The 20021-nt window shown below is 35.8% G+C and overlaps 2 protein-coding genes across 3 annotated transcripts; both read right to left on the bottom strand.

Annotated features, from left to right (window-relative positions):
* Nucleotides 1-1781: 1781 nt before the first annotated feature.
* On the bottom strand, nucleotides 1782-11424 carry irf2 (interferon regulatory factor 2). 2 transcript variants are annotated; one of them, XM_046849829.1, is made up of 9 exons: nucleotides 11220-11424; nucleotides 8994-9086; nucleotides 8509-8608; nucleotides 8167-8343; nucleotides 7901-7935; nucleotides 7493-7604; nucleotides 6252-6398; nucleotides 5054-5097; nucleotides 1782-3280 (listed from the first exon to the last, which is right to left on the bottom strand). In XM_046849829.1, exons 2-9 carry the CDS (start codon nucleotides 9078-9080, stop codon nucleotides 2960-2962), a joined length of 1023 nt encoding a protein of 340 aa, XP_046705785.1. In that variant the 5' UTR covers nucleotides 9081-9086; nucleotides 11220-11424; the 3' UTR covers nucleotides 1782-2959. The 2 variants fall into 2 exon arrangements, with proteins under 2 accessions (XP_046705785.1, XP_046705784.1); XM_046849828.1 differs by lacking the exon at nucleotides 11220-11424 and adding an exon at nucleotides 10864-11158.
* Nucleotides 11425-12580: 1156 nt separating this feature from the next.
* On the bottom strand, nucleotides 12581-18965 carry casp3b (caspase 3, apoptosis-related cysteine peptidase b). Its single transcript, XM_046850397.1, has 7 exons — nucleotides 18858-18965; nucleotides 18019-18097; nucleotides 16681-16811; nucleotides 16462-16590; nucleotides 16125-16300; nucleotides 14056-14173; nucleotides 12581-13147 (listed from the first exon to the last, which is right to left on the bottom strand). Exons 2-7 carry the CDS (start codon nucleotides 18090-18092, stop codon nucleotides 12918-12920), a joined length of 858 nt encoding a protein of 285 aa, XP_046706353.1. The 5' UTR covers nucleotides 18093-18097; nucleotides 18858-18965; the 3' UTR covers nucleotides 12581-12917.
* Between the last annotated feature and the right edge of the window lie 1056 nt (nucleotides 18966-20021).

Below are 20021 nucleotides of genomic sequence, written 5' to 3' on the forward strand. Positions count from 1 at the left end.
ACCTCTCTGGTTTGGGAATTGCATCGTCTCAGTCTGCAGGACCTGAGTCGATCTGAGATCATCAGGGTCTGTCTTCTTTCCATCATTGACATTTACACCACACGCTACATCAGTGAAGCCACCATCATTGTGACTGACCACACTCACCCCTCATACTCTTTGCTCTCCTGCCATCTGGAAATAGGTACAGAAGCATTCGGGCCCTCACATCAGACTGTGTAACAGTTTCTTTCCACAAGCCACCAGACGTCTTAACATAAAGTAACTGGACTGATACACACAACGCAAAAAAAACAACAAAAAAAAACCACACTGCTGTTTGAACCAAAAGTTTACATGTACAGTATTTATCTTTTATTTGTATATGGACAATCTATTCTGTAATGTACTGGTCAGTGCTACTGTTTTTCCTTGTTTCATGTTGTCTTTTGTCTGTTGTCTTTTTTTTTGCACTAAATGTTGCACATGTGCACTTTGTGTTGTAAGTTTAGATTTCTGTGTAGTTCTGTGTTTCTTTTGTTGTTTGATATAGCATCATGGTCCTGGGGAAATGTTTCGTTTCATTGTGTCCTGCACTGTGTATGGTTGAAATGACAATAAGTGTCAGAATTATGTCCCACATTGTCTCAAACAAGCATTCTACCTGTCCCACTTTCTCTCTGTTTGCATCTGTTTGCATACACGTAAATCCAACAGACATTGCAAGTATAATGTCTTATTTATGGGTTCAAATATATGAGCACCTGATATAATTCAAATGCAGAAACAGTGGTTTTTTTTATATTTATTATTAAGAAATTCTTATTTTACATGACATTATCTTATCATATAATTAGGTATTCAATGATCCACAGGATTTAGAAGCCCATAAATGTGTATAGAGACACATTTGGTTACATGAACACACTTCCATATAGTCACAGACAAGGGCAGAAGTTTTTGTCACCTTTTAGATTTTCTTCTTTTCCACATTGAATGAACAGTAAATGTATTTTGGTGGGCAGCATAATTAAAAAAAGTATTTGGTTGCTTATATTTTTGTGAATAATTTGATAATGTCCGAGGCCTGTTGTGGAACATTTCGTGATATTAGGATAGCTGGCTAATTTGCAAAAAAGCATCCACAAAAATGACTGAATACCATAAAGCCATGTTAACAGATCCCTGTGATGTGATCTCGTTAGTTATAAAAAAATAATAAAAAGTTTGCCCCCCCCCACTAAAAAAATTTTTTTTTTGCAAAAATCTAGAAAAGTGAGCTATGTACATATGATTAAAGTTTTTTCCTGGTCAGCATTTATGAATTGTTTGCTGGAAAATGTAAGAGCTATGAGTGCAATTTAGAATGCTGTATCCTGAAACACTTAACCAAAAAGGAAAACCATGACCCAAACACAGGTAATTATTCATTTGAATGGTCCACATGTAAAAGTAAAAAAAAAAAAAAAAAAAAGAAATATAAAAAATCTGTAAATAATAGATTTAAATGAATGGCCTATACCTAAACAGTGACTTGGTTTGATGCATGTTAAAGCGGAAGAAATTATATGATTTCTCTAAAGCTTTGAAACTTCTAAAAGAAAATATTTGACTTTGCAGTTATTAGTGGCAAAGGGAAGGTGGGATAACAGATGCTGAGCAGGGGTATTGTTTTTCCAGTGACACTGTGCGTTGCAAGAAATACACATAAAAAAAAATACATCCTTTATGGTTGTAGCAGGTCAGAATGTGTCTTCACATGGGACTGATTTATGAACCATGGGTTTGAGAAAAAGAAGGGGGCATATGTAACAGGCCAAATTGTACAAAAATGATGAGACCCAGCATACTTTTGGCAAGTGCATATGTTGCAGGTTTTTCACAAGAACTCTTGGGAGATATGAGGTTGCAGAAAGTTATCGCAACTCTGAATTGACTGAATCTCCACTGTCTGGAGCTGAAATATACAGTACTGGAAAGTACTCAATGGGGTATATAGTAGTGAGCTCAAACTCTACCAATACCTTGACTCACCAAGGCTTGATTTAGAAGAGTCTTTGAATAGCTGCTTGGTAGTAAATGGTATAGTATATTCACATTTATCTTATGAATTCGAAATGAATATTCGATCCATACCACACCCCTTCTTGCTACAATGCTTTGGGCACTGTATTCTGACTTTGGCATCGACTAAAATATGCAAAAATGCAGAAAACCACTTCAGGGGCGAATGCCTTTTCACAGCACTGTATAATTACATTTGTTTATATGTACATTTATGTTCACGCATACAGTAGAAAGCAAAAAAATATCAATATAATTTTCCTTAGAAAAAAAAAATTTAAATAAAATAAGTGCCATTTTTGTCATTCACTAAAAAACATCCATAAATCAAAACTGATTATAGTGAGCAAAAATGTAAATATATCCACCTTTTAAGAAAAATCCCTCAAGACACAATATATGGGACTATGTCAGATTTCGAGATATAAAAAGGTTATCTTTAAAAGTGCTTTCTTTGGTGGACATGAGACACAAACTAAAAAATCCTTTCAAAGAAGTGTCTCCATAGTCATGGTACTATGGAAAGAAGGCCACAGATAATCTCATTCAGTGCTTTTCTATAAGGTGCTAAAGCTAATGCCACTGATTAGACATTATAGACTCCTCTACATATACATCCAAAACAAGCTGGAAACAATGGCACGATGGCAGTGTTGACGTCTGTCACTACACTAGACCGCTCCCTGAATTTAAGGCTGGGTCCTGCACTGAATTCTGCATTTTGCTCTGAATTATGTCTTATCTCACCCATGGCTATGATGAGCTATTCAGCGAGCCAGCCATTACCATCATCATCAGTTTTGCTAGCTGTGAGATCATCAATTAGAGGCAACAGTGTGTGGCTTAAGCTCTTCGATCCACATTTAAGTTCAGTAGAGCCTTTAAAGAAGTCAGGATCAAGAATTAGTGGTTCTCCTCAGCAACTTTTGACAGATTTCGATACGTCTGATGTTTTCATGATGACACTGGCCCGTTTTTCGTGGACAGGTGGTTTGTTGGAAGTTGCTGGAGGCTGCGATGGAGCGTGTGGTGGGTTTAGGAGGGTCCATGATCCCCCGCTGTTGTAAGGGCCGTGAAAGGGTGTGGACGAAGTGTCCTGGACAGTTGTAATCCTGAAGTTGGGCTTAGACTGAGTAATGAAAGTGGACATGCTGGGTAAAGATGTCCGCATCACAGGGCTGTCCAGCATTGGATTTGCCTCATCTTGATTAGAGCCCCATACAAGTGATCGCATGCCCTGTAAAAGAGAAAATAATTCAGGTTTAGGACCTTATTGATCCATATGGTCCTTAGACACACCATGTTATAAAACATGAAAATAAAAAAAATCATCAAATTGTAAAATGTCCATAGTAATAACAGCAATTCCATTGCTGTTTTCTCATCTCAGTAGACCTGTGTTATTCTGACAAATGCAATTTCATTTATAATCTTTGGTCTGTATCACCCAGATGTAAACCAACAATAAATCACCAGCTCACTGGTGAAAAAAACCCCCACACAATAGCAAGGTTCCATTACAGTACTTCCTGAAATACAGTACTTAACAATGGCCTGTAACATAAACAAACCACGTTTATTATTACCAACCGTTACAAAAAAGGCACACTTTATTTATACTAAAAGCTTGTTGTAGTTAACATTTTACTTCTTAGTCTTTTTGCCACGTTGAAGCTCTGCATGATTCATCTGAGCACTGGAATGCACAAAAACCCCAGACTACCGCCTGTCTATCCTTACACTCCCACACACACACACACACACAGAAAACACGCAGAAATATACTATTCATTCAATGCATGTAAATTACGGCAGAAAAAAAGGAAGAACATACAACTCCAAGTTCACCTCCGCTATAAATTACAGATCGAGCTGTTTTTGCCGTAAATATTGTTGCCAGCTTGACCCTATCTCCGCACTGCAGCTAACTGCAAAAGTAAACCTGCTTCCTGACTACTTGTAAATCATCCCTGAAATGACTGTAAGGGAAGGCAGATAACTCCATTCAGCTTCACTCTTTTGGTTAGTGAATGTGTGTACCACAAAAGGGGAATTACACAGTTTTCAGCTGAAACAGTAAAAGTGATACTTGACACAAAATAAATTGAAACCTGAGGCTTTAGTTTGCAAAGTCCACATCTGCCAAACCAAAAGTACACTCAAACTAGAAATCTGAATCATGTTCCTTTCCAAAGTCTTAACACACCATGTTCCAGTTACACACTAACACCCTTACAGATTATCTACTAATGGCAGTGAAGTCAATCATTTTGGTAACAGTTATAATGAACAGTTTTGGTGTAGGACAAAATTATTTTGTACCTATAAAATAAAAAGTACTTAAACTATTAACTATTTTTTATTATACTACTTTACAGGTTTTAATACTTGTTCTTAAATGTTTTTTTTTTTTTTACTTTCGATGACGACATCGCACTACGTCCCTTTTTCTGCTATACTTTTCAGCCTTGCATGACAGGAACTGAAAATACAGGTTGAGCCACAGCCAGCAACATACTGCACTCCACAGACACTCCAGAAACTCCACTGTGTGGTTCAACTTCCTAAACCTTATAAAGGGAACTGTGTAAATCTACATCCCTATTAATAAGAAATAACACATAAGACAATTTTACATTACTGCTCAACATTTTTAGGGCTCATCAGAACCAGCTGCCACTATAACTGACAGGACACAGTCTAGAAAAAAAGATCAGGTCCTTTGAATGTCATACTGCTGTTTTTTAGTGTTGGGGCTAATCACGCGAACACGTGCCTGCAAGCATTACAGGAAGCAGACACCAGGGAGGGAGCAGATTCTGGGCAATGCTTGACGTCACTTTAAAGAGGCAGTGCTATATTTACTTGGTTGCAAAACTATTCCCATCACTCGATTCACTTTTGCTGGATTAATGCCACTACTGTTTTTATTGGATTAATGCCACTACTACAGTCTTGGGAAGAAATCATCCAACACCTGCTTTGCTTTATGAGATAGTATTGCACATACCTCTTTAGAGTCCTCTTCACTCTGCACGCTGTCAGTATCGCTCTCTGTGCACAAAAAAAAAAGTGGAGAGAATATATTACTCAGGGTTTTCCTGAAAGACAGGTTACTGCAGCCAAACAAGAGCAGCAGAACAACGAAAGCCCTTCCTTGCCTTCCTACATAAAAAGAGCTTTCAAATTTCCACACCAGGTATGGAGATATGCTTAGTCATGTTCTGTTGAAAACAAGCCAACATCATCCCTCAAGTAATCACCTTCTCAGCTGAAAAAGACTACATCCAAGATACAGTAACTCAGTGTTTTTTTTTTCTTTGTTTACTGTCCATGAAACTGATAATAAAGTTTAAATCAATGGTCAATGGAACCTACTTTGTTCATTTTATTTTATTTAAATGATGAATGGATCTAATGACATCAATCATCAGTTAAAATAATTGTGAATGGATGTACAGCTGGAAGGCAATAATAAGTCAGGCCCAAGATCAAATGAAGTAAATATGGAAACATTTGTGCATGTTTTGTGCTGTCGGTTAAGGTGTGTTTGGCATCCAGAACTTGTTTGGGCGTGGCACGTAGCAGATTAAAAAAAAAAAAAAAACCTGTTTGAATTCATCATGAACTTTGCCGTCCTACTGCATCTGAATGAGGTGTCCAGCACACAAACCCCACCTTCTAAACTTTGCAGTGTCTGAGCAGAAAAGTCCAGTAGAAATGGACACCTGCTTTGTTTGTACAGAGTTATATATGATAGCTGTGTTCTCCAATACGCATAAACTACAGTACAGATAAAGATGAATAACAATACTATCTATGTCTATGGATGAATGAATATATTACATTGCTGCAGCAATGAAAAAGCTACACCAATGCAAGTAACATGGAGAGAATGGATTATAAATTAACTCTCTCCGCACTATTATGCCAAAGATTGGCAGCAATAAACAGAGGACAACTGACCTTGCTTAGAGTACAGCCAGATAAAACATAAACTCTTATGGACACTGAATAAATACACCATGCAGTGCAGAAATTAATATAAAGCCAAGACTGTTTCCAAATTAAAGAATCTAGAAATATGAACCATATGATTGGAAGAAACTTGTAATGAATATCCCAATGATGATTAGTTTGTAGTGAGCTTTACTACAGTGGTAAATTATAGCAGAAATTAATCAACAAAGAAAAAAAGAGTTTAAAACCTCCATATGAGGACATTGGAGAGATCTGGAGGGGGTAGGAGTGGCTTGAGCTAACAGCTTGCTCCTCGTTCTCTGTCACCACCTCGATGGTCTGACACACGTCCGGGATGATCAGATGGTCTTCGGAGGGGCTGTGGTTACCAGCTTCTGTGGAAGAGAAACAAGGAAGAGAGAGTAAATATGAAGAACAGGCAAGAGGGAACTGATGATGCGCATGTGTGCATGTTTGTATTCATGAATCTGAAGGAGTGAGGGGGCCGCCTTGAAGGAAGTGTCTGGTCTGGTAGCTAACACAGGCAACCTTGCTCCGGCTCCACAAGAGTTAACGTAAGAATGGCTGGGTAGCATGGATAATTAAATTGGCATTTCCTTGTAAATAGTGTAGTGAAGGCAAACAGGCAATGGCTCTGCTCTAGTGGTTCTGCTTTCTCCAACCTGGACTCTGACCCCCTAGGCCTATCTGATGGGAAGCTGAGCTGTGCTGATAGGAAAACATTAATCAAAATAGAACTTATAAACACATAGAGGATGTTATAAAGTACACGGTAATGAAGATACAAAAGTGTACAGCCAGACTCTTTGATGATCAGAAGTGACAGATTTGAACCGGATTTGCAAAACACTCCCTTTATGCAAATGAATATAAAAAGATATATAAAAAAGATTTATTAGGGCAGTGTACAAACCATGATTTAAAACACAGCCATGATGCCATCTTGCTATAAAAATGTGCCATCTTGCTATAAAAACTATATATATTTATTGATTTATTTTTCTTTTATTTACTTTTTTTTGGAAGAAGAATTTAGGAATAATGGTGTGGTGTTTTCATCAGAATGGGAATCTTGAACCAAAGGGTGAGTCACACTACTGAAAACAAGCCTAAAACAACAGACAAAACTGTTTCGTGCAACAGTAAAGTGGTCAGTCATGCTGTTTTCCCTGTGCTATTTTTTTTTCCAATAAAATTCTATCAATGATTATTTGTGAAAATCCCATTGATGTAACATTAACCTTTTTAATAGGTTAGAGATAAAACATTGTATAAACTCACAGGGACTTCAAGCTGTCTTTAAAAACTTAACTTAAGGATCATCAAAAATTAGATTGTATTAAACAGTATAAAACACAATAAAGATAAAAGTGAAATAAATAATAGTAATAAAAAGGTGATGCAATGTGTACAACTTCATTCATGTGTGTGTATGTGTGTGTGCTCACACACAAAGTCCTTTGTTTACCTGTTTCTGTGATAGTGTGATCTGCTTCCTGTTTGACTGCTAGTGCTCCTGCACTCCTTGTGGAGCCATTCGTACTCTCCCAGGCAGAGGAAACAGGGCATTGCTGCTCCTCCTGCCACACACACACACACGCACACACACACACACACACACACACACACACACACATGACTTTTACCTTCGTGTAAGATTTATATATTACATTAATCAAACATTTAATATATATCGGCTTTGTATTAAACAGGCAATCACATACATATTTTACTGCACACTGTAACTCTCTGGTCAAATGATGTGAATATTTAAAAAAAGGTGATTTTTCACATTACCCACATACTTATGCCACTGTTCACGTGACAGCCCTTTTTAAGTGTGATGCAAAAATAAATAACAATGCCAGGCACCTACCTTTACCTTTATGTCCTTATCTGGTCTCTTCTTTCCTATTAGACATGAAAATAATGCATAAAGTATATCACATTTAGTTCTTGTAATAAACATATAGTAAGGTAAGGAAATATTATTTACAGAACTTCACAAAAGCAATTTCTGAATTTTTTTTTTTTTTTTTTTTTACGTATGACAGATTATGCATTTGCAGTATTAGTTCTATTAATGTCTTTTGAATTTGTTATGAATTTTGTCTTGTGTTGGTGCATAGAACAGATACTAACCTCTCTTTGATTGTCTTTCAGATGCTGAGAGCATCTTGTAAACCCTAAAGGCATTTGTTCCTTTTTTGTTGCTTTTATCTTTCACCTCCTCAATGTCAGGAAGGGAGTTCATAGCACAACGGAAGTTTGCTTTCCATGTTTTAGGGTCAGGCTTGTCCACCCCTGGTTGGTATTTGCCTAATTAATGGAAAGAATATGGGCACAGAAAAATAAACATAACTGATTATTACGGTCTATGTTCATGCCGTCCAAACAATATCTGAGTATTTTATTTACTTTTCTGGTAGTCAATAATTCTATTTATGTGAGTGACAAAGTTATTGAAAGAAAAAAAGTTTATACCTGTGTGTATGGCCCAGTTTCGAAACAGAGGGGCATCTTTCTCCACATCCCAGCCATGCCGTGCAGCATGCATCCATGGAATCTGAAAAATTTTCTTTTCCTGCAAGTGTGGAAAATCCAAAGAAAACACAATGCAAACATTATGACATGGTAGGTTTATTGTGTGTATTTATGTGATCAAGTGCAGGCGCAAATATCAGATACGTTTAAGGTAAATAATCATAGACATGCTTGATTTTCATATGGCTACACCTATCAGTAAATAATTAATACTTTAAAAGAGTTTCACACGATAACAGTAAAAAAGTGACAGGTTCGTGTTGTTCAACAGGATAGCGTTAATGTTCTGCTGCAAATGTCTTGGCACACTTATACATTGTGGTCCATTATTAAATCATGATCAGATATTTTGATCACATTGCTCATATCAGCATTATTTCTAATCAATGACTCAAAGGTATTTTCCCTATTTGAAAGATACCTACCCTATTAACCCATTTAAGTCCTGGTATTTTACAAGAGTTTATCTGTTCCTCCAGCCATGGTCGCATACGCATTCTCTCCACGGGCATAATGGCCTATAAACAGAGAAACAGGACAGAGAGAAAAAGAAGAAAGACAGAGAGAGGGAGAGAGAGAGAGAGAGAGAGAGAGAGAGAGAGAGAAGGGGGGGGGGGGGTTTAACTACCTTAGATAACTACAATTCTACTACAGACTTACATTCCTTCATTTATTTACAGGAAACAAAGCCAGGAAAAAGTTGGAAAAAAATCTTGCTATTAAAACGCTGACCCCTTTTCCAGACATAAAGTGGTTTACTGCACATTATCCAACTGGTTTATTGGAAAGCAAATGTTTTGAGTTTCCTAACTTGTGTAAAGCACTTGCACAATGTATTTGAAACACTAGAACACACCTACACAAATAGTGAAGGCAACCTACCTAAACTACCTCAATATCACGGGGTGCCTTAGGGTAATTCGTGTTTTGTTTTTCATGCAAATTGCACAGGCCTTGTTTGTGTTTTAGTGGAATAATCCTAAAACAAGACATTGTGCAAAACACGCGAAACAGCAAAAAAAATGCAGAATTGCGTAAACTTTGCCCTTTTTGTTTTATCTTATGGTAAAGTCTGCTATGACAAACCTGTAAGGAAAAAACAACTTGCCTGGAACTGTTCTGTACTGATTTGAATATTAAGGGTCATCCCTATGCTGCACTGAATTTTGCAATTTCAGTGATCTCTTGCTCACAGGTGTGCATCCTATCTCTGCAATACAGGTCAAACATTTGGAAGAAAAACCTTAACAATTAGCAATTCTATTTTTTTTCCCAAGCATTACTAGTTACAGTGTAATAAATCTGTAGTAAATCTGTAGTTGGATTCTATATGAAGCAAACGATTTAGAAAACCCCTGTGGTACCTAAGCCTAGATGTTGTATTAGTTGTTGATAAATTGATCAATCTTAATGGCAAAACATTTGCAAAAACTAAAAAATAAAGATCTTGTCACTAATCTCTAATACTCCTCCCTCATTTGATGCTTAGGAGTAGGTTCTTTAAACAGCACAGAAGATATATTCAGTATCAATATGTAAATAATCATGTAAATATGTTAATGATCTGTTTATTGTACTGTATTCTGGAGGTGCACTGGCACTGAGCTGTCTTTATGCTTCTGGATGTGAGCAATAATTCTATGATACACTGTTTTCATTTGAATTCAGAAATACAGCAGCTCGTTTCACACACTAGACATTTGGGTATATTGTTGAGAAGATGTTGTGCAATAAGGTGAGAGTTTGACCTCGTGCTCACCAGATCTAGCCCTTTCTCTTCCACTCAAAGCTCTTGCTCATTACACGCGCTATTTGAGTGACTAATGAGTTCCGGTTAAGAAATATTAAATATTTTTCCCACAAACCTTCCAATGCAAAAAGTATACATTAAAACATCCAGGCTACAGTAACCATTTTGCAACCATTTCGCTGAGCACAATATATTCAGTTACTCATTGACAAGCTCGTGCTCCACTCTACTAAGACATATGAGCTCTTAAATCAGTGTACAGTACAGTACAGTATATATAAATAGGCATGAATAACGGGTAATAATCCAATAATAAGGTAAAAAGGTTTGCAAAGGAAGAGTGGCAATAAAAAAAAGCGAAAAACCAAAAAACAGCGCAGTCATGTTTCTCTCAACAGGGCTAGGTTTGTTACCTTCTATAACTGCTAGACATACAGTGCGTGTGTATCTCAGTGCAAAACAAAAAAGCAAACACATATTCAACACTACACCACGAACAACCACGACTACTTTAACCATTATTTAAAAATGCTATCGGGACTTACGGTGTCATCGGTTACGAGCATTTTCGCAGCAATGTAAAGTCAATAGAGATGTGTTTTAGCACTGCACACACTCTGTCTGTCTCCCGCCTCGAATTCGCTCTGGCCATGAACTGTCAAAACTGTCCCCACGACTGCCGAGTCCGCCGTCCACCAATCCGTTTTAGAGCGTCAAGTCATTTCAAAAGTGAAAATACACATTCCCAGATCCCGCTGGATGAAAACACTCCAACACTTTCGATTCTCTGCCTCTCTCTCTCTCTTTCTCTCTCGCTCTCCACAACAGCGGGGTGAAGCTACACGAAGCTAGCACACGAAATAATCGGCCCCATAAATAAGAAACGCGGAAATGAATTTACCTGCAAAATTTGAGATGAATTCCGACTCGGAACAAGTCCGCAGTGTGGCCGCAAACGCACCCGGACTGCTTTTAATTCACGAGGATGGAAGCGCAAAAACGAAAAGTTAAAACAAATTAGGATTCCAGAACGAAAGCAAAACAAGTAGAGGAAGCCGTGCTTCGTGGAAATCCCCTCCCGAGTATATATGTGTGTGTGTGTGTGTGTGTGTGTGTGAGTGAGCGCGCGCGCGCGCGCGCGTGTGATTGCAGCGCGAGAGGGCGCTGAGCAGCGCGTCGGGGCGCGCGCCTCGTTTTCATTTTCACTTCCCCGCTTTTCAGTATTGGACCTTAAAGCGAAATTGACCCGAATAGAAACTTATTAGAAAATTATTACCATCCTTAGATAACCGTTAACAAGAGTCTGGACTAAATAGGAACTGATGAATATATAGAAAAATAAATGCTTTCTTGCCATGTAAAATTTTTTTTGTCAAGACCTTTAATAGGGCAGACCCTATTTCATGTAATCTGTAATCATGTAATATAAAAATCTTTATTTATTTTTTTCATGGTTCCACTTTTTTTTTTTTTTTTTTTTTGTGTGTGTGTGTGTGTATTTTGCAGTTTTACCAGTGGAGTTTGTTTCGTTGTACAAAGACGTGCATCTCATTGCATGCCATTGTGTTTTATTATTAGTCAATAAGAAAAAGAAGATAAAGCCAAACACTGCTATAAAACAAAAACTATTTTATATTTGTTTATGCTTTCTTGTTGAACTTTTGTACAGCATTCCAGCTGCCTAATGAACAAAGCTGCACCCAGATGTTTTTTCTTAAACCAGTCAAGCAAATTCTCAATGACTTTTTTTTTTTTTTTGATAAACAATTCCTTTTAATTAACACTTCTTGCAACTACCAAAAAATATATATTTAATATTAGTCTTAGATGCAAATATCAACTACAGGCTTTAAACAAAATGTAATGAAAGCAGTTGAATAGGCACAATGGTACTTGTTTTGAGAAATAGAAATTGATGTGATGTGTCAGTTCTGCTTTCCATTCTGAGGGGAAAAAAACAATCTGTGTGCTGTCTGGCACAGCCAGTTTTTTTTTGTTTCAATTTGTTCAAGAAATTCAATTGTAAACAGAAATATATTATGTAATTTATGTGCAACACAAAATTGCACAAATTTGATTATAGTTAATGCTCCCACTATTAAGAAAGGTGATTATTTAAAGAGCCATGTTGTAGAATAAGCCAGGCAGTGAAGTGTACTATAAGAAGTGTCATTTTAGAAAGAAGCTCAAATATAACAGATTGTAAAATAATTGGAGATGTAAGACGTGGGAAGTGAATAGAAAATCAGAGGCATGATTTGATTAGGTTTAAAAAACCTGATTTTTAATAAAACAGAAAACATTAAAGACATGTGTTAACATATCTTACTTCAGTAGATCATACAGGGTTTGCAGTGAGTGGAAAAATATGATACGTACGATTTGCATGTATGCATGTAAAAGTAAAAAAAAAGTAGATTTTATGCCTCAGATGCCAATGTGAATATATCTGTTGTCAAATTATGTCATTACATTGTACAGGATACAGTTTAACAAATGTCAACTGCTTACAAACGAACAAAAAAATGGAATTGTTAAAATGTGTAGATTATGAATTCCCTTTTAACCTAAAGGCATTTTCTTGTTTTAATTCAGATGATCACTTTGGAAAATACAGATCTTTGGTCAGCATGGACACAATGCAGGGTATTTGTTTCTTGTCATTAAAACCAGGAACGGAGGAACAAGACTGGAACTCCAACGCCACCTTGCGGTTGACACGTGTCATAAGTTGCATAATCTCCATCTCTCTGCCGTGCTTAGAAAGCATTTCACATAGACTGGATATGAACCAAGATCCATTGACTGTGTTTCTCCAAGCATAATAACCTGTGAAGGGGAGTGTTAGAATTAAGACCTATACCACACAGATTTGAATACACAAACAATTTAAACAGATCAAGGATTTAAGCGTTCACATTAGCATAATTAAAACATGATCTAAAAAACACCATACTTTTTTTTAGTTACAAGTTATTATTATTATTATTATTATTATATTTATGCATTTATTCAATTTTTTATTTTAAGTGCACTATATCATAGAAAAAAACATTACAATACACTAACAGCATTTGCTTTTCATTAAGCTTTTTATTGACCAATGTAGTAATATTTAACAGCCAATAGTCAAGTATTTAGTAATAATAATAATAATAATAATATTTGGTCAAGCCTGTAGTAGTAATGATAGTAGATATAGAAACAGTAATAACAATAACAACAATAATAATAATAACTGCAGAAGCTTAAAAAATATGAAAAATTCAAACTGTTACAAAACATATGAATTAACTATGTGTACTTCAGAATCTTGGTCTAAAATCTCGGTTTCAGCAAAAAAAAAAGACCAAATGATTCTACATTATGTCACATCATCATCATCGGCTTTAATGACACTTCTCATCAGCATTCACTATAAATGATCACATGACCATGGGTCTCCAAGCTTTCCTTAGCCACTTTTTCCCTCAATATGTCTCTTTTTCTAACTTTAATTTGTTTGTCTTTTATTTTATAAAAAGCTTGTGCTAGCATCTGTCCCCACCACTATGTGACATCCCTCAACATCTGTTTTTTTTTACAGGACCAGGAATTGAGAAACTATAAAGATTTTGAAATGATTTACGTCCAAAATGACATGAACGTGCAGGTAATACTGAAGATACTCCAGATTTACAACTACCAATGGACTACTATAAAGCTGCATACATTCAAGTATAAAACCTGTTTCCTACCTGGAGCAGTAGAGTACGCATACAAAAAATCTGCTTCAACGGGAATCCTTTGTGTGCCCTCTGAATCACTAACACTATCAGTCTCAATGCCAGAATCCAAATCTGTTCCACGACAAGCCTGAATAAATATACAGGAAGGTATTTAGCATGTGCAACACTGTACAATTTTACAGTTCGTCTCCTGGTAACCAAAATGACAATATGCTTAGTGAAATTTTTTTTTCTGCTTAAACATATGAACACTACAGTACTCTTGCCTAAGGCATAAATCCCTGTGTGTCTTATACTAGGTTTTCTCATGCAGTGACAATGTAAACACCATTGCCACTGAATTTCTTATTTACGTCTAGCACATGTTTAGACTTGTAGTATTTTAACAGTGGATTGTGCCTGAAATACACAAATTTAGACACTGCCAAGAAACCTTAAGTAAGGAAACCAAAAGCATGGTGACTCATTGGTTTGTAAATGTGCTACTAAAACATCCTCAAAAATTAATGGGAAATGAATGGTTTTAGGTTAAAATTTTTTTAGAATTCCTTTAGATATTTCTTAGATTGATACTTATTTTTCTTTAGTGACCTGCTTGCATGAGACAAATGAATAAACAAAACTGTAAAACAATACATTAGACACAGGTTAGTAGGCATCTGGATTGAATTGGTTAGCTAGCAAGAAGAGGGACAGATAAATAGCTGCCTTTCATTTTATTGATTTATTCATTCAATCATTTTTAGCAAGTCTTTCATCAATTTCAAACAGTGGAGATGATCATGGACTTCAGGAGAAATCCCCCAGTACTCCCCCCATTCACCATCATGAACAGCACTGTAACAACAGTGGAGTCATTCAACTTTCTGGGTACCACCATCTCCCAAGACCTGAAGTGGGACGATAACATTAACTACATTGCTAAAAAGGCCCAGCAGAGGTTGTACGTCCTTTGCCAACTAAGGACATTCAACCTGCCACAGGAGCTGCTGAAACAATTCTACTCAGCCATCACTGAGTCTGTCCTGTGTAGATCTATAATTGTCTGGTTTGGTTCAGCTACCAAATCAGACATCTGCCCAATCTCCAAGATCTTTACTCATCCAGAGTGGAGAAAAAGGCTAAAAAAAATCACTTTGGACACCACACACCCAGCCCACTCTCTCTTCGAACTGTTGCTTCTGGTCGGCGTTACAGAGCACCGTCCACCAGAACAGCCAGGCATGAAAACATTTTTTTCCCGCAGGCTATACTCAGCATGAACAATTAAAATATTCATAACTACACATTGTCCATCATAACTGACACATTTGTACATAGAATCCAAATGGTCCATTTGTAAACAGAACACCTGTAAATAACATCTGTACATTAATTTAACAAAATTTTTACTGTATACTTAAACTTTCTTTCGGCTTCTCCTATTAGGGGTCGCCACAGCGGATCATCCGCATGTTTGATTTGGCACGTTTTTACGCAGGATGCCCTTCCTAACGCAACCCTCCCCATTTATCCGGGCTTGGACCGGCACTAAGAGTGCACTTGCTTGTGCAACCCTAATGGCTGGGGTTGGTTCCCTGACCGAGGATCGAACCCGGGCCGACCACTAGACCACCAGGTAACTCAACATTTTTACTGTATATATTGCATTATTCAACTGTCACCATGGATTCAGGGCTGGGCATGAGGAAGGAGTACACCCAGATGAAACTAATGCATGCAAAACACCACACAGAGACTAACTAGAGATTGGTGCCACCCTTAATAATCATTTGTCCCTTACTTTGTAGTTGACAAGGTTTTTAAAATAAATGCTGTGCAGTAATGTGCACATGCATTGCCTACTGTATCTAGTCCACATTTTTTTTTTGAGAAAAGAAAATAGTTAGGATGTCATCCTAAAGACATTATTTAACATATTGATTTAAAAATATGTGTTCTACATAAGTAAACATTTTTGGTTGGAGACTTTAAATCGGAAATGAATGAATAATGGAATATACAAATGAATAAGCTGGGAAAACCAAATCTGTTTAGCAAATATTTTTGTATTGTTAAAAAGTCATTTAAATTCAGACCTGAATGATGAAAAGTTTAGGTTTGCCAACTAGTGAAAGACACCGATCTCCTCGAAAGAGTCCAGCCAGCTCTTTCAGCTGAATGATCCCATCAGTGCCGTAGATCACTCCGTCATCCCCATGACTTAGGATCACGCACACAAACATGGCCGACTTGCTGTGGTCCTCTTTCGATACTTAAGGAAAAAAACATTTGTAGTATACTTTTACACGTTTAGTATACATTGTATAAACATTTATACACTATAAATGTTGAATTTTATGATAAACTGACTCATCTGTGTTTTAGGTTTAGAATAATGTTGAGTAATATATATTAAATGTACATCCATAATACCTGATTTTAAAAGATTTGTGATCTGGGAAACAGTTTGGTCATTCTTGAACACAGCTTCGAAGCCCAGATCACAGAAGACTTTCATTACGTTTGCAGCATCAACATCAGTTCCATTGCGTTCCGCCATGCCTCCAAAGAAAAATAATTAGATAAAAACTATATGAGACATTAACTACTGCAAACAAATCTGAAAGAAACGCTGTCTGTTCAAGTTTTTACCTGTATGTTTGGCAAAATTCTTGTTGTTGATGATAAGACATTTCCCAAGTTTAGGGTAGTCCATTCGGTATACATCTGAATCAGCAAATGTGCTGCCTTTGCCATGCACGCTTTTACTTTGAGTCGCTGCCCTTAAGATGAAATTAAGTGTGTGAGAAGATACGTTGGTCAAAATTTGATTTTTATGTACAATTTTACAACAGCAAAACAAGAATTTCTTTTTGCTAAATATTTTTGCTTAAATAGTTGAGTTTTACAAATTCGTACATCTCGAACATCACAACATTCAGTGAATAACTAAATATTTTTGTAATTTATCATCAAATAAATAATCACTATGCTCATTCATATTTATAACCATGTTTATAAAGTGCTTGTCAAAAGTTTGGGAACATCGTTTTAGAATATTGTGAATTTTGTGAATATGCAACAAACTAGACCAAAAACGCAAAAACACAAACAAGAACTGGACAGCAAATGGCTGAAAGGAAATTCTGTGGGCACAGGAGTCCAAATTTGAATTGTTTTGGCTCTAACAGAAAAACTTCTGTATGATGGAAAACAGAATGTGTTAGCAGACTGCCTCACACCCACAGTCAAAATGGGAAGTGAAAGATTAATGGTTGTTTTGGAGCAAGGAATGTTGGAGACTTATAACAGATAAAAAACTGAACAAACACAGCTATCATTTCATACTTCATATCATGCAGTTCCATCTGGATGGTGGCTAAATTGAACTAGCTTCAGCATACAAGACAATAAGCTGAAGCATACGGCCAAGCTCTTTAATCCTTATTTTAAAATGATATAGTTGGCTGAAGTCTTATCTATCATGACCTGCCCAGTCCCTGTACCTACATGCTATAGAACTGCTCTGAGATTAACTGAATTATAGAGTATGAAATAAATATTCAACTACCAAAGAACAACTTTGATTAAGTTTTATTCTTTCTTTACTCAGATATTAAAAAAAGTCCCCTGAAAAATAATTTTTAATCATCAAACATTTGTTTTACTGATGCACCAAGTCTCAAATCAAGCACCAAAATCCACCATTGCACATGTTCAGCAATAAAAACCGTCTATGTAGAAATGTAGAATACTAATAATAAACATACATTTGCATAAAGCATCCATAGTTGTCTATGCCCATGTTAATTTGAGTATTAAAAACTTGAAAATTATTAATTTAAGGTGCATTTAGAACAGATAAAAATGTGTGATTAAGTTGCGATTAATCACAAGTTAACTATATATATATATATATATATATATATATATATATATATATATATATATATATATATATATATATAAATAATCTTTTAAAAGTTTTACGGTGTGGCTTCTGCTTTCCTGGCATCCACATGGTCTCCTCCATCTGCTTTACCACTGTTCTTCACACCAGACATGGCCTCTAAAAAAACAAAAAAACAACAATTAAGGCAGTTTTAGAAAGTTTGTTAGTGTTTAGAAATTGTTCTTTTGGAAAACACAGAAAAACTTGTCAAAACCAACATCAACACCAGCAGGCACAAATTTATTTTTACAGTAATATACATTTAATATTTACTAATACTGACTCATAAAACTACATAATAAAATGGTTATGATTTTCAAATTGAATGCTTTACTACCTATACAAAAAAAAAACCTTTTCAATTACTAATGTGTAGGTTATATTTAGAATCAGATCTCCTTTATTTTTCTTTACAGTGGACTAACAGCTTTCAGTTTCACCAAAGATCTGCTACAGGAGTCAAAGATCAAGTACAATTAAAGTAATTTCTTCCCGGTATGTAACCAACATAATCAATTAATCTTTAAAAATACAGGTTTATTGTAATTTTAAGGTTGTTTAATGCTCTTTACATTGACATGTCTAAAGACAAAGAATTATATAGAATCTAATTACACAATTTGGCATATATACTATATATATATATATATATGACATTTTTGTGGAAGTTCTAAGAAAGTGAATATTAACTGGATTTCTAAAGTATATTCAGGCCTAAAATATAAAACATTTCCTTATTAGTGACAGCACTGTGAGCCACAATAATAAGTCTCTCACTATAATAAGATCACTTAAAAAGTGACAGCAACCAAAACTAACAGAATGACCAACACAGCTCAACCTACAGTTTGATAAGATTATAAATGAGATAACTTACGTGTTGTTTAAAGCTGAGAAGTGAAAGAGTCACGCACACCAGTAGACTCTTCCTGTGGACTGGAGTTTGAAATAAACACCTCACCTCTGTCCTGAGCTTAAACTCTTTAGCTCCGCCCTCTCAAGTCCAGCCTGTCAATTGCGTCAGCACAATGACCGTCATGCATTGCGGCGCTTCGATTGCAATCGCAATGAAATATTACTACAAATAATTCTTTTTTAAAAGTTATTATATTCAAATTGTATTATGTGAATGGTCTTGCTCTTGTTACATTGTGGAATAAAGAACTAAAATGAAAAGAAAGAAAAAAAAAAAAACACCACTACATTTCATTAAATGTATGTAAAGCTCGGGATGAAATAATAATAAAAAAAAAACCCAATTGTTTATTATGATATAATCATTGTTTATTAGCTAAGGTTATTAGACTATAATTAAAGTATAATATATTGCATGAATTATAGCACTACTACTTCTAGTATCATTTGTATAAACAGTAGTAATAGTAGTGTAAACTAACTGTTGGAATATTTAGTTAAAGCGATGCTTATATTTTAATATGAATGCTAGAATTTATAGAGGAAAATATACAAAGTGCTTAGAATGAAATGGAGACTTGAGAGCAGAAGACAAATTCGCATTTTAAAATGTAAGAATGCTGAGATGTCAAGGTCTATGACTGGAAAATGCAACTATTCAGAAAATCCCTTTGGAAAATTTTTCTATTAAAATACTGATTACTTCCTAATTGTATTAAAGGTACTTGCTATAAGGCTGCATGGGACGCTTCCCCTGGAAGCTTCCCCTAAAAAATTATCAAAATGCAGCAATGAGATGTTTATCAAAAATCTATCACTTGACCCCATTGGTAAAATGTAATTAAATACAGTATGAAGTCAAATTGTCAAGCAGGGGTGGGCAGTGTAAATCCCAGGAAAGTGTTCTACAATTCTATGAGCTTATTTTGATCAAAATATTTGTATTATTTTTTTTAAATTAAGGACAAACATTAATGCTTGATATGCTCTCACAGTGTGTCCACATTAATACAACATTTTAAATCATGTGGGTTGCTTTGGATGAATGGGAGTCTGGGAGAGAGAGAAAAAAAAAAGATTTAATAAAAATGCACTTTTTTTTTTCCTTAGTAGATTCACAACTTTT

This window comes from Silurus meridionalis, chromosome 5 (assembly GCF_014805685.1).
Source record: "Silurus meridionalis isolate SWU-2019-XX chromosome 5, ASM1480568v1, whole genome shotgun sequence".
Classification (NCBI taxonomy): Eukaryota; Metazoa; Chordata; class Actinopteri; order Siluriformes; family Siluridae; genus Silurus; species Silurus meridionalis.

Excerpts from the sequence above, each read along its gene's own strand:
- irf2 (XM_046849828.1), bottom strand. The coding sequence starts at position 10,884 with ATGCTCGTAACCGATGACACC. Across the intron at positions 8,609-8,993 it reads GACTTAAATGGGTTAATAGG|GAAAAGAAAATTTTTCAGAT; the intron begins GTAGGTATCTTT and ends CCACACTTGCAG. Across the intron at positions 3,281-5,053 it reads GTGAAGAGGACTCTAAAGAG|GGCATGCGATCACTTGTATG; the intron begins GTATGTGCAATA and ends TCTCTTTTACAG.
- casp3b (XM_046850397.1), bottom strand. The coding sequence starts at position 18,092 with ATGTCTGGTGTGAAGAACAGTGGTAAAGCAGATGGAGGAGACCATGTG. Across the intron at positions 16,812-18,018 it reads AGGAAAGCAGAAGCCACACC|GGCAGCGACTCAAAGTAAAA; the intron begins GTAAAACTTTTA and ends TTTCATCTTAAG. Across the intron at positions 16,591-16,680 it reads GAATTTTGCCAAACATACAG|GCATGGCGGAACGCAATGGA; the intron begins GTAAAAACTTGA and ends TTTTCTTTGGAG.